Source organism: Cololabis saira, chromosome 4, assembly GCF_033807715.1.
Source record: "Cololabis saira isolate AMF1-May2022 chromosome 4, fColSai1.1, whole genome shotgun sequence".
Taxonomy (NCBI): Eukaryota; Metazoa; Chordata; class Actinopteri; order Beloniformes; family Belonidae; genus Cololabis; species Cololabis saira.
In genome coordinates, this window is record NC_084590.1 from 19,293,271 (window position 1) to 19,307,077 (window position 13,807).

The 13,807-nt window shown below is 40.8% G+C and overlaps 1 protein-coding gene across 1 annotated transcript in view; it reads right to left on the reverse strand.

The window, feature by feature from the left end:
* The window catches only part of LOC133441610 (mitochondrial intermediate peptidase-like), a 37,246-nt gene extending 26,083 nt beyond the window's left edge, over nt 1-11,163 (reverse strand). The window contains exons 1-14 of the mRNA XM_061719086.1: nt 10,959-11,163; nt 10,767-10,925; nt 10,515-10,688; nt 8,149-8,237; nt 7,895-7,981; nt 7,705-7,768; nt 7,369-7,551; nt 6,679-6,835; nt 6,375-6,423; nt 5,805-5,865; nt 5,570-5,622; nt 3,401-3,554; nt 3,144-3,221; nt 312-519 (exon numbers count right to left, since the gene is read on the reverse strand). Coding sequence (XP_061575070.1) covers nt 312-519; nt 3,144-3,221; nt 3,401-3,554; nt 5,570-5,622; nt 5,805-5,865; nt 6,375-6,423; nt 6,679-6,835; nt 7,369-7,551; nt 7,705-7,768; nt 7,895-7,981; nt 8,149-8,237; nt 10,515-10,688; nt 10,767-10,913 — 1,504 coding nt within the window. The 5' untranslated portion in view covers nt 10,914-10,925; nt 10,959-11,163. The remainder of the gene's footprint in view (nt 1-311; nt 520-3,143; nt 3,222-3,400; nt 3,555-5,569; nt 5,623-5,804; nt 5,866-6,374; nt 6,424-6,678; nt 6,836-7,368; nt 7,552-7,704; nt 7,769-7,894; nt 7,982-8,148; nt 8,238-10,514; nt 10,689-10,766; nt 10,926-10,958) is intronic.
* Nucleotides 11,164-13,807: the final 2,644 nt, after the last annotated feature.

The window sequence follows — 13,807 nt, forward strand, 5'->3', positions numbered from 1 at the left end:
CCGAGCGAGCAGCAGCTGCGTCGGTCTGTATTTAAGTTAAATGAAACTTATATGAATGCAGAAAGACTAACTCTATTTTATTTTATTCCTTTATAGCTCTTACTGTGTGTTTGCAGTGTATTTATTGTACATCCAAGGAATAAAAACATTGTGAACCATCAGTTTGAGAGTCATCCATCATCAGGGGATGCTACAGAAATTATTTTTTCTCTCTGTGCGGCCCGGTACCAGATGACCCACGGCCCAGTACCGGGCCGGGGCCCGGGGGTTGGAGACCACTGCTTTATAGTACTGAGAAGTGCTCACGGTACCCGTCACGTGCTGGTAGCGAGTGCGGCCCAGCATGGAGTGCATGGCGTGTCCCATCTCATGGAAGAGGTTCTCCATCATGCCAGGAGTGAGCAGGGTGGGGGCGCTCCTGGTGGGCTGGGGCAGGCTGAGCATCAGCACCACCACCGGCAGCTGGTACCGACCCGTCTCCTGACACCAGCGGCCACCACGGATGGTGAAGTGACAGTCCTGGGAGCGAAGGAGGAAGAGGAGATGGGGGGCGGTAAAATGATAAAAATGACGAGACAATTATTAGTCAGAAGCTTTTCACTCATATACACATTAGTCCTTGAAAATTCTTCAGAATTTCATTTTAGAACACCTAAAATCATACCATTTTCATATAATTCATTAAAAAAAAAACAATAACACTGAATGTTTATATAACTTTCAATCAGAAAGGGGAGCAGCCTGATGGAAATGTGGACATATCCAGCAAAATGAACACATTTCTCCAGAGGTTCAGTTCAGGAATAATCCCAGCATCCTCCTCTCCCGCCTCTAGCCAAACAAACCCCCCAAACTCCCTTGACCCACAGCTTCCCTGCCACACCTCAGCTCTCTCATCTTCTACCTCAGTCATGGATCTTAGTGCAGCTTCATTGTCTCCAACCACCTCGGTAGTTACCCGTCGCCCTCTCTCTTCCCCTCTTGTCTCTAGCAGATGAAGAGGTGGCTGAAGAGACTGAGCTGGAATAAGGCTGTCTCTAGCAGATGATATCAGCAGACCAGCTTTGTGGGATTCTGCTGTAGCTCTTCAACATCAGCCTGAGCTAGAAGGATCTAATGATGATGCAGACGTCCTGCCTTCTCTTCCATGCTCTTTAAAGGGGACCTATTATGAAAAACACATTTTCTCTTGCTTTAACATATATAAAGTGGTCTCCCCTCAGCCTGCCAACTCAGAAGGAGGAAAGAAACCAGATTCTGCAGTGTCTGTACAGCCGCCCGGATGAGCCGTCCAGTGTGATGTGGCTTCTACGAGCCGTTCAGATTTTGCGCCCGTCGTTACGTAACGACGGGAGCGATTAACATAAATTGGCCTCTGATGCGTGAAACCACGCCCACAACTAACTCCGCCAGCCGGAGCTTCCTCCATTTTTTCGTAGCGGTGTATCTCGTCATTCAGGCAGCCAATCAGCACAGTGCCTCATTATCATAGCCCCGCTCACTCAGAATCCCGCATAGATAATGAGGTTAGAGACTGGGAAGATAAAGGCTTTGGCTCAGAGGCTGAATTTCTAATTTATTTAGCAAAAACAATCAAAAGCTTGTTTTTAAGACATTCAAGGCCTGTTTAAAATAGATATTAGATGCCATAAGAGGTCCCCTTTAAGACTGCAGACCTGTGGCTCTAACATCCCGCAATCATGAAAGTCCTTGAAACACTCTTACTTTCCATCTGAGTACACAAATCAGCACCTTTCAGAAACCACTGACCTTGCTGTGGAGCCAGAGCTGAAAACAGCATCACACACCTGCTTCAGGTCATCTATAAAACGTTATCTGTTTTCTCCAGTGCATTTAACACAATTCAGCCTGTATTTAATTTGTAAGAAACTCAAAAACACACAGTGGGATAACTCCACAATTGCCTGGATTACTGAATACCTGCCAAACTGCTGACAGAACAGCGAGCGAACTGGATGAGCAGATGGTCAGCAGCACGGGAGCACCACAGGGGACTGTACTCTCCCCATTTCTCTTCACGCCATACACCTCAGACTCCCAGTACAAGCTGGAGTCTCGTCATCTGCTGAAATACTCGGATATCTGCAGGTGTGGGATGTATCAGCGTTGGGCAGGAGACTGACGACAGACAGTACGGAGAACTGGTGGGCGACTTTCTGGCATGGTGTGGGAACAATGGTCTCATCTCCAATGTGAACACGACAAAAGGAGATGACTGTGGACTTTAGGAGAGCCAGGAAGAAGCCCGTCTGGTGTGCACCCGGGCTACAGACACAACACTGATGGCGTCTACAAGAAGGAGCAGAGCAGACTGTACTTCCTGAGGAAGCGTAGCTCCTTTAACGTATGCAGTGAGACGTGGTATATCTTTTGAGTTCAATCCCATCTACAGTCATCTGTTGGGGCTGAAGCATCAGAGCCAGTGACTTAAAATAATGAATCATCTAGCCAACTAAAGGCCTCGCTTACGTTAACTTATGAAACACTGATGAATCAGGAGAACATGTAACAACGGTGTGTTGGCAGGGCTGCAGGAGAAGGTTTGTGCCCTCCAAAAACACCAATGTGATCCCGAATGAAATGAAATTGGTATCAGATAGCAGAATCTTTGCCTCCATGGTTAAGAACTGGCTGAAAACACAACAAGATTGTACCCACTTTTGAAATGTTACTGTGTGTGTTGTGATGCGTGTTGAGAGGGAGTGAATGAGTGAGGGAGTATGTGTATGATGTGTGGAGATTGTGGGATTATGTGACTGTTAATTTTGTGATTGTTTTTAAATAGATGTAATTTTATATTTTGTATCATAGGTCCTAGATATTTTTGTATTGTATTTTATTGTTAGAAAAGCCCAACTAGGGACAGGAGTTGCAAATTAGCAATAGCTACAAACTCTATGTGCAGAACATCAGTTGCTGTCATTGTACTGAAACTATGTTTAAACTGCATTGTCCCTATCAACTAAACCAATAAATAAATAAAAAAGTGATCTGTTTGTTTGGTAATAAATAAATGGACAAGCCAAAAGGAACGTTTGAAGACTGTTTAGTGGACGGAGGCAACCAAAGAAGAACATTTTATTTACAATCAAACATATTATTCATTTTGTGTGTTTTAATACCTGATGAGGTTTATCTGACCGGTGAAAAAAGTCACAGTAGATGTATCCCAGTAATCCCTCCGTCTCATGCACCACAGCCTAGACACAAACACACACACACACACATAATAATACAGTCAACAGACACGTTGCATCAAAAAACTTTGATCACTGAAGACCGTCTTTGTTCTAAAGCTGGACATAAACACAGACATAGCTCCTCAAAAGTGGCAACAATAACAATTCAAGACATTTGTGCACAACCACCGAAGATTTACCAATTTGCGGACATCTTCACTCCAAACTTCTCCAGCGCTGGGGGGCTCTGACATGAGCGAGACCCCGTACAGCTGAGAGAAAAGGTTGTTCAAACCCTCCATGCAGCCCCCGAGGGACAGGTAGGGGCTGTACAGACTGGGCTCTATGTTGTACCTGGAATGAGCAAAAGACAAAACACGATATTCAAAGTGGAATAGGTGGTCATTTTTCAAGAATCACATCAAAGACGGAGAAATTCCACTGATACGTGCTTGAGGCGCCGGTTCTGGGAATCAGCGCAAAGACTCGACCCCACCCTGATCTGTGGTTTAAAGGTATCCGTTGCCCGGTTTTAAGCACGTCAGCTGGATTTCTATAGTGTATGACAGACATTTTCAAATAAAACTTTAAAGATTATGAGTTTAACCATTGTGCTGTCTTTGGGTCAAGGGAGAGTGAAGGGAGAAAAGAAGGAATGAAGGAAGGGAGAAAAGATGGAAGGAAGGAAAGAAGGAAGTAAGGAAGAATGGAGAAAAGAAGGAAAGAAGGAAGGAAGTAGGAAAGGGAGTGAGGAAGGGAGAAAAGATGGAAGGAAGGAAAGAAGGGAGAAAAGATGGAAGGAAGGAAGTAGGAAAGGGAGAAAAGATGGAAGGAAGGAAAGAAGGAAGTAAGGAAGAATGGAGAAAAGAAGGAAAGAAGGAAGGAAGTAGGAAAGGGAGTAAGGAAGGGAGAAAAGATGGAAGGAAGGAAAGAAGGGAGAAAAGATGGACGGGAGGAAAGAAGGGAGAAAAGATGGAAGGAAGAAAAAAGAAGGAAGTAAGGAAGAATGGAGAAAAGAAGGAAAGAAGGAAGGAAGTAGGAAAGGCAGTAAGGAAGGGAGAAAAGATGGAAGGAAGGGAGAAAAGAAGGAAAGAAGGGAGAAAAGGAAAGAAGGGAGGGAGGAAGGAAAGGAGAAAAGGAAAGAAAGAAGGGAGGGAGGAAGGAAAGGAGAAAAGGAAAGAAAGAAGGGAGGGAAGAAGGAAGGAATGGAGAAAATAAGGAAAGAATGAAAGAAAAGCAAAGAAGGTAATAATGGAACGGATGACGAAAGGGAGGTAGGAAGAAAAGGGAGTAAAGGAGGGTAAAAAAGGAGGAAAAGAGGAAAGGAAGAAGGAAGGAAAGGAAGAAGGAAAGAGAGAGCATGACGGGAAGAAAGAAGGATGGAAGAATTGGGTCATGTTGACCCAAAGACAGCACAAGGGTTAAAAGAATCCAATATTTCCAAAATTCCAATATTTTTGGACAGTGGAATGAAAATCCCACGGTGGTTTCTTCTGGGAACACCAAAGCTTAAAAACTAGGTCCGCTCACACCGCTTAAAACACATTTTAGATAAAGAGCATCAAACCAAAACAGTTGTTTAGCTTTAACGCAGTGATGAATACCAGACTGCTGCTGAACCCCACCATCAGCTCTGAATACACCTTTACTGGGATGTGGTCTGAGCGTGTGGTCCCAGTTCAAAATGGTTCCCGATGGTTTGAAAGAAAGAAAGAAAACTGGCAGAGGAGCAGAATGAGCAGTAGAGGGAAGAGCTTAAAGACTGTGTGTAATTCAAAACAGAAGCAGCTCCCTTAATCCACATTTCCTGTCTCTGTCTTCAGTCTCTACTGAATAAAAGGCAAAATATTTAAAAGGATAGTCATAAAAAACTTCCCAAGAACTTTTACATGCCATCAATTACTTTTGATCGCTGGAAAAAAAAATAAAAGTCTTCAAATAACAGGACTCTGTAAAATGTAGGAAAGACTACTGACTAATACCAGCGAAACATCTGGCAGCTTGAACCCTCAGGGACCCTTCAGGCCGTTTGACCCCCTGTTGACCCTCCATCCAAACATTTACAGAAAACTGCTAACGCAGTGAAATCAGTGTTACTGCTAATCCTTGCTATGTCCAACAATGTCCCATCTTTCCAACTTTTACTATCCACAACATGGCTCTTATTTGTGTTTTGCTTTTTTTTTTATATATAAAAAGTGGCATCACACACTCAAAATGGCATTTAAAGGGTTAAAATCCTGAATTATATTTAACCATTGGTGGTTTTGATCAGAGCCGAAAAGGGTCAGAGTTTTATGCAGAAAAAAAATAATCAAAACAATCAAATCAAATGAAAACGAGATGAAAAGCAGGGAAGCAAAACTCGCCTTTCGGCCCGCAAGACACCGCTGAGGTACGGATGATCCCAGGCCATCAGCTCCTGTCAACCAGAAGAGTATTTTGCTTTCATGTGATGTCAAACAGTTTCAACCCAACCTAGCAAAGTACTGGTGAATCATTAATATTAATTACACGATTGAGGGCGATGTGTCACATCTGCCGAGGAACAAATCCTCGCATGCAAAGAGTAAAGTGTTTTTTTTTTTTTTAAAAAAAGCTCACAGAATTACGAGGGTTGAGTTTCTTCTTCATGTCTCTCATCATCTGAAAGTCTTTTGCCGTTCTGAGAAGAGAAAAACAAGTTATGAGCTAAGTGACTGCAGGCATTAATTCCTGGCTGAATGCACCTCTTTCTGCACAGGATCAATGGAGGCCAGAGCCTATCCCAGCATGCATTTGGCTGAGGGCGGGGGAACACCCTGGACGGACTGCCAGGCTAACAACCCCAGTTACACCTGTGGGTGATTAAGAGTCTCCTGGTCAGCCTGGCATGCAGATATCTGGACTGTCTGAGTCACCATGCATCTCACAAACACGCACACACACAGGCTCGTGTGAAGTGGGAACATAAAAAGCCAGAGGCCTTTTTAAAGTTAATACCCAGTGGAAAAGTGACAATTTATCAAATCACCCCAGTAAATCAGTCTGCTTGATTTACAGTCTTTGAAAAACATGTGAACGGCCCATTAACCTATTGTTAAAAAACATGGGAGATACTGATTTATTACCGCTTTTAACACATTTTCCCCCCCTTTTTTTAAGTGACTACTGGGCACGACGAGGAAACTGTACCTGTCTGAGAGCTTGTCTGTTAACAGCTGGAGAAAGTTCATCACCGTTTCTACAAAGAGCCAGAAGAATAAGACGTCAGCAACTTTCTGAGTCAGATGTTAAAAAACACAGGATGAACAACTTAGATGGACCTTTTTCTTCTGTAACGTGTGCTGGCAAAAATAAAACTTGAAAACGACTCTGAGTCATTCAATTATGACCCAACATTACAGATACTTATATATGAACTCAAATTGACTTTACGTGAGGTTAATGTATACAAATGAACAAGTGATTCAGTAGAGATCACGGTAACAACAATAACCTGGTGTTTTGGCCATCGTTCCCTTTAAGGCTCTGTGCCCATACGACTCGTAGCCCACCAGTTTGGCCAGTTTGTATCTGCATTTCAGCAGCTCCTCCAGACACTGCATCAGATCTGCATTGGGATAGAGGTAAATCCTGTAGGCAATCTCTCGTAGCTACGAAAGCGGAGAGAAGACAGAACAAAATTCATGAAACACGTTAACATTTTAAGATCAGCTTACAACCAAGCCTGTACAGTTACTTATAAACTATTCATCAGTGTGACAATTAAACCGTTTTTTTATATACTGCTTATATTAATACTGCTTTATATCTTATACTTTTTATCCTACTGCTGCTGATTTGGTCGTTTTTTCTCCATTTCAAAGTGAGCAGGTTCACATGAATGAATAATATTGTTAATCTGGTCAGAAAGTTCACAAAGCTGCATCAACATGGATCAATAGCAGCTTGAAATTTTTAAAAGAGAGTTTTGCTAAACGAAATTATACTACAACCAAATATATTTCAGCAACTACGACGAAAAAAAAGATCTAGATATATTTTCTCATATTTTTGTCATTGAATTACAAAAAGCCATTGGGACAGAAGCTTCCCTTTTGTCCAGTTTCATGCGTGGACATGAATCAAAGGCGCCACCTGCTGGGTAAAAGGAGAAATGTCCCAGCAACTCAGACTACTAACTTACCAAGTCATCAGGGGAATCTGCATGTAATCCCCCGATTTGAATGAAGCTTCCCTCGCTTCCAAATTGCAGGTGCAGATGTTCAGGAATGGCAGACTTTGCGATTCTGTTGGGCATGTGCGAGCCCATCAGAAACTCGTTGTTTAGATCCAACAGCTTTACATGAAGACCAACAGCTTCTTTTCTCTGCAGAACAGAATAGTGATCAGCATTAATGTCACGCTGTAAGAACAGCAACTATGAACATTGTTTATGTAAACCATTGAAGCCCATTCTCATCATTGTGCATTTCAAGGTTTTTATGCAGCTGTCATGACAACCCACCCGGGACTAACTTACCAGTTTGTCGTCTAGATGGATCCCGCTTATTTCAAAGTCAAACATGAACAACTCCGCCACTCGCCTAAGAAGGCAAACATAAATAAAAATCTGAACCACCTCTAAATATATCAATGTAAGAACTGGAATGTAAGATGCACTGCAATTTCAACATCTTCTAAGAAAAGCTTAATAAAATGAATAAACCTACCGTGTGTCAGGGTCCAGTTGAGCAACAACTTTTGGATCTTCCAGCAAATTCTTTAGACTCTTGCATAACTCGACATTAGTGTTCAGCCTGAAACACAGTCATAAACCTACATGTAAATATCTGTCTCACAAATATAAGCAGAAAAAGAAAATCTGTATCGCAATATCTTACTCGTGTAAACAATATATTAATACACATTTTCAGCACTGCACAGCTATGAATAACAGCTGTACATAGTGCAGTGTGCTTCTTACTTTTCCACAACCGTCCCGATCTCGATGCAGGTCTTTTCTGCAGCCTCACGGTATTCTGGATCTGGATGAGCTACTTTTATGAAGTCTGCCTGTGTATGATCACAATAATCAGACATCCAGTCAACGACACTCAGGTCAAGTATAGATAACAAGCAGGACTCCACAAACTGAGTAAAAATAAGTCAGCAATCTGCTCCAAGAAGATAAAACATCCAAAAGCAAGCAAACTGTCTGTCATCTTTTAAATGGATTCTTATGTCACATTTTTGTAACGTTTCTTTTTCTGAAGTGGTGGCTTTGGTTTGAATTTCTTAGATTAATAGATATTATAATTTTAACTTCTTATTGCCATATGCATTTTGGATCACTGTGGGTGAGTGGTTGGTGTTGTTGCCTCACAGCGGGGAGGTTCCCTGATGCAACTCTCCATCTGTGGTGAGTTTGCATGTTCTCTGTGCGGGGTTGTCTCAGGAACGGCATTCAGTGTGAAACCGATGTAGACTGTGGTAACCTCTCCAAAAACCAGAGACTAAGCTCTTAGCAACTGCATGAAACTAAATGAAATTGTAACTGCTTACCTGCTGATAAGCACTGGCATAAATACTGCCCATCTCAATTACCGGATACACTTGTGCCACTTAAAGGGGACCTATTATGGCATCTAATACCTATTTTAAACAGGCCTTGAATGTCTTAAAAACAAGCTTTTGATTGTTTTTGCTAAATAAATTAGAAATTCAGCCTCCAAACCATGTCTTTATCTTCCCATTTTCTAACCTCATTATCTATGAGGGATTCTGAGTGGGCGGGGCTATGATAATGAGGCACTGTGCTGATTGGCTGCCTGAATGACGCGATACACCGCTATAAAAAAATGGCGGAAGCTCCGGCCGGCGGAGTTAGTTGTGGGCGTAGTTTCACGCATCGGAGGCCAATCGATGCAAATTGCATTTTGGTTACGTAACGAAAGGGCGCAGAATCTGAACGGCTCGTAGAAGCCACATCACTGTTATTCTGAAGCAGATGAACAATTACTCATTTTTCAAGCCACAGTGCAAAGCTCTGCAAATGTAAGCAGAGGTGTCAAGTAACAAAAGTACAAATTCTTCGTTACCTTACTTAAGTAGAAATTTTGGTTATCTATACTTCACTGGAGTAATTATTTTTCAGACGACTTTTTACTTTTACTCCTTTACATTTTCACGCAATTATCTGTACTTTTTACTCCTTACATTTTAAAAACAGCCTTGTTACTCTATTTAATTTCGGCCTTTAAAAAAAAAAACTATCCAGTTCAATTGTGCCATCCGGATAGAGTGAATTTGGTTGTGGTTGTGGCATAGATGTTCTTGTCCAGTTTTGTTCTTACAGATTCCTGCAACTAAACTTGGATGTACATTCCAATAAAGGTTAGGATAAATGATAACATGCCTCTGAAGTTTGACTTTTTGCACCATTACAATACTTATAGGCAACTAGTCATCATATCTTCTGCTCTCTGAAACACATGTTAATGCTCAATAGTACACATTAGGGGTGGGCAAAAATATTGATACGGCAATATATCGCGATACATAGTCTCCCGATACGATATCGATATTCAATGTATGTATCGCGATATATTGCCGTATCAATATTTTTGCCCACCCCTAGCTGCACTTTATTTTGTGATTTCAGTGTGGGTGAGACACTGCATTTTATTTTTGTCATTTTAAGTCAGGGGCAAGTAGCTGTACTGTATTTTTGTGATTTCAATTTCAGTGTGGGTGAGACACTGCATTTTATTTTGAGTATTTTGTATCTAAGAATAATGCACACACTGCACTTTTCATTGTGTTTCGGTGTGTTTTTTCATGCAAATATGTTGCATAATTAAAATGGAAAGTTTGAATTACATTGTTTTGACTCAGTCTGTCCAATGCATTATCACTATCATCTGATGTACATATATACAACTTTGATTTTAAAATGTGTAATGCATTTTTAAATTTTTCGGGGAACTATGTAGAATATCGCGATATATCGCATAATCGGGATATCGCAATTTGTATCGTATCGTGGCTCAAGTATCGGGATGCGTATCGTATCGTGAGGTCCTTCCCAATACCCACCCCTAGTACACATATATGGTTCTTTAATATATTTGCATTATACTAAGATACATTCCTTTTCAATGCCTTTTGTCCTTAATGGCTTTTCCCCCCTTACATTACTTTTACTTTTTATACTTTAAGTAGTTTTGAAACCAGTACTTTCATACTTTTATTTGAGTAAAAAACTTGAGTTGATACTTCAACAGGAGTATTTTTAAACTCTAGTATCTATACTTCTACCTGAGTAATGAATGTAAGGGAGGCTGAACCCACCAGATCTGCCACCTTGCACAGCTCGTCTGAGAGCTGGTCAAAGCACTGCACCGTCTCCACACCCGGGGCTCGGCTGCAGGCTCTGTGCAGCAGCCGCTCCGTGTTCTGCAGGGCGGTCCGTGCGGCCACCTGGAAGCCTGCTGGACAGGTGAGCTCAGGTACCGCAAACAACCCCTGCAACCACAGAGAATAAGGTGTCACTGCGAGCATTTCAATGAGACGCGGTAGTAGAAGTGAAAGCAATAAACGAACCACGTTTTTCTCAAAGGCATCCAGTCTTCTGTGAGGTTTGGCATTAAAAGCAGCTCCGACAGGTGACCACGTAGAGACATTTCTCCTCAAATACGTCCACAGGGTCCTCTTCTTTGCGAGGTAAATCAGCCTTTTACAGGCAGACATGTTGTACTTAATATGTTGTTGCTTGTCTGCAGATCACTACAGAGGCTAACAACAACAGCTGACACAGGTCATGCTAAACTACACAATATTACGGTTACAAAAGCTGTACACTTAAATATTATATTAAAATAACGTTAATGTAATAGAAACCTTCCCGTTTTGAGAATACCAGAGGTTAGGCGTCTTTCATATACATGTAATTCAAAGTGACTTCTCATCTGATGAACATAAGTGCTCACATGTTCGCTCACTAGCTCCTCCAAGCGAATCTAACTGGCTGTAGTGGCTGGTGTTTTCGTGAAATACGGTAATACATGTTTCTTTGGGAGAGTCGAGTTTATAATGAATTATTAAGGATGACGAAATCATTTGTAATTTTTCCGCATAGTAATATATTATTAATATGTAAATAACAATGATTAACGCCAGATCCTTGTGTCGAAAGTGCGAAGAGCTATCGAAACCTTTGACGTCACACTCGCAAGTATCTCATTAGTTTTCCTTTCCGTGTTTGTAAACAAGCGAGCTGCGCGCGCATTGTTGCGGCAAAAAGACGGAGTTCATGACAGTTTACACCAGCCGATTGACGGAAAAAGATCGTGGAAATTACGTTACTAAACTAACTTTGGCGGATGGAAAGCAACTTCCTTCCCGGAGGAAGATATCACAAAGTGGCCCGATGTCCAATGTCTGGATATTCATCTGTATTTGGTTGAGAAACCTAGTGTTTACTCAGGAGAAGCTGCGACACTGTCAGCAGCTGTCACAGCTGAAGTTTGTAAAGAATTATGACAACTGAATGTATTTTATGCACTAGACATTTTAAGTTATTTTATTATTTCATATTTATTTAATTTATCTTATTTTTGTTAATTTACTGTTTCTTAATGAGTTTCATTAAGCATGGCCTTTGAATGGAAGCCATGTCATGTGTACCTTTGTCTGTGCTGGCTGAATGAAGTTGATAGTTATTTAAAAAAAAAAAAAAAATGAAAAATTATATGAGCTTTATTGTCCATCCTGCATCTCACATTATCACCATTAATTTACAGAAACCTATTCCCACTAATACGATAAAAAGAAAAACATTAAAAGGCATATAATGCAAAATACTGTTTTTTAAAACTTAGTTCATTATTTTTAGGTAAATTCATTATTTTTATTTGATGGTTTGTGGGGATGAATATATCTATAATATACCTGAGTTTGATATACAACACATATAGTGAATATATGTATATTTGTGCAGCATATTTACAGCTGTGGAAGTTGGATGTTTGTAGCTTTAAAAAGAGAAAATAATCAATACATTTACACAATCAGTGAGAAAAAACAAATAACTCCAGTAGTTTATTAGCAAATCTTTAATAGTCAAGTAAATCATTAATGGCTGATATTCAATTCATAGTCACAGCTCCAAATCACTGATGAGAAAATAAAAAAATGTCAAGACTTGATGTTATTATTCAGAACCCTTATTTCTTAGATTTTTTCAGAACACTTTTGCTAAGGTTTGTGAGACTAGCACACACAATAACAATCATCTAGAAGGTCAGCCTGTGACAGTGGAATTCTTGTCTGCAAAATTCTGAAGTTCTTCCATCTCCCTATAACACGTTCGACATGTATCCTGACACGTGACAGTTGTCTTGATGTGTCGACCTCCTGTGCAGAAAGTTGCCGTTTGCCTTTGGTGAAAGCTGGAATGCGAAGGGTGGCACCCTGAGCTGCAACCTTAATTTCATTAACACTATCAAAAGATGATCCTGTAGAGAGAGCTACAGATGTTATTCCAGTGATAAACAACAGTTGTACCATGTTGCACTTAATATTTGAGTATGAAAATGTAGACTTCTTCAGCTCCTCTTTAAGTCTCTCATTTTCATCTCGCAGCTGTTGATACTTTTCCTGCAGGTTGACGTGGTCACTCTTCAGCTCGGTGTACCTCAGGTTCAGGTCATTGTATTCTGTCCTCGTGACTGGGATGTCCTCTTCAGCTTTAGCAGAAAAGAGAACAGCTGAGAATTGAAGACGAGATGGATGGATGGATGGATAGGTGTATAGAAAACATAAGAGGGGCATTGGAATCAGTAGAGGACAGTTGTGAATAGGAGAGGAGAAAAGGACAGGGACAAGGAGATTTTATTTGTCACATACATAGACTTAAGATTAATTGCAACTGTGTTAGTCTATACTGTGCATAAATATGGGTTGTAAAGAAAAGAATGGATGTGAAGATCAGCATAGGGGGAGAATACTCAGCATGGTTGAACCATTATACAATGCAATGAGACATGAAATGACAACAGTGGCTACACTTACTAGGACTGTGATCCATGCTGGTGATTCCTCTGGAGCTCCAGGAGCAGGAGCAGGTTGGTTTGGTGGAGCAACCAGAAGTCTTTCACTCCATTTCTTTTTTCTTTGGTACCTTCACATAAAAAAACTCAAATGAACAAAAATACTGATCTCAAGCTGTAAACAATACATTCCCATCTTAATTATCGGTTATGGTTTGCTTAATACCAAAATAAGTAAACCCTTAATATTCATGAGTTAATCATGTCATTAGGTTAAGCTAAAAACACAAACAGCTAGGTCTTATTTATTGTATTTTACCTTTTGATCTTTGCATCAGGGTTTTGGTTTTGTTTAGTGTATGAAAAAATAGAGGGCACAAAATCAGGACTCTCGTGGTCCAGTGACATCTCACCTGTAAAAAGAAAGATACACATTAGCAGAATAACACCAGATAACCACTTTTCAAGTTTCTTAAGTGTTCTGAGATGCTCAAATCAGAGAAAAGACAACCAGGGCACACATCCTAAACAACAATGATGCTAGAGGTTAAAGCTGTTAAGTTACGTGGAGCTGCTGTACACCCATGGATCTAT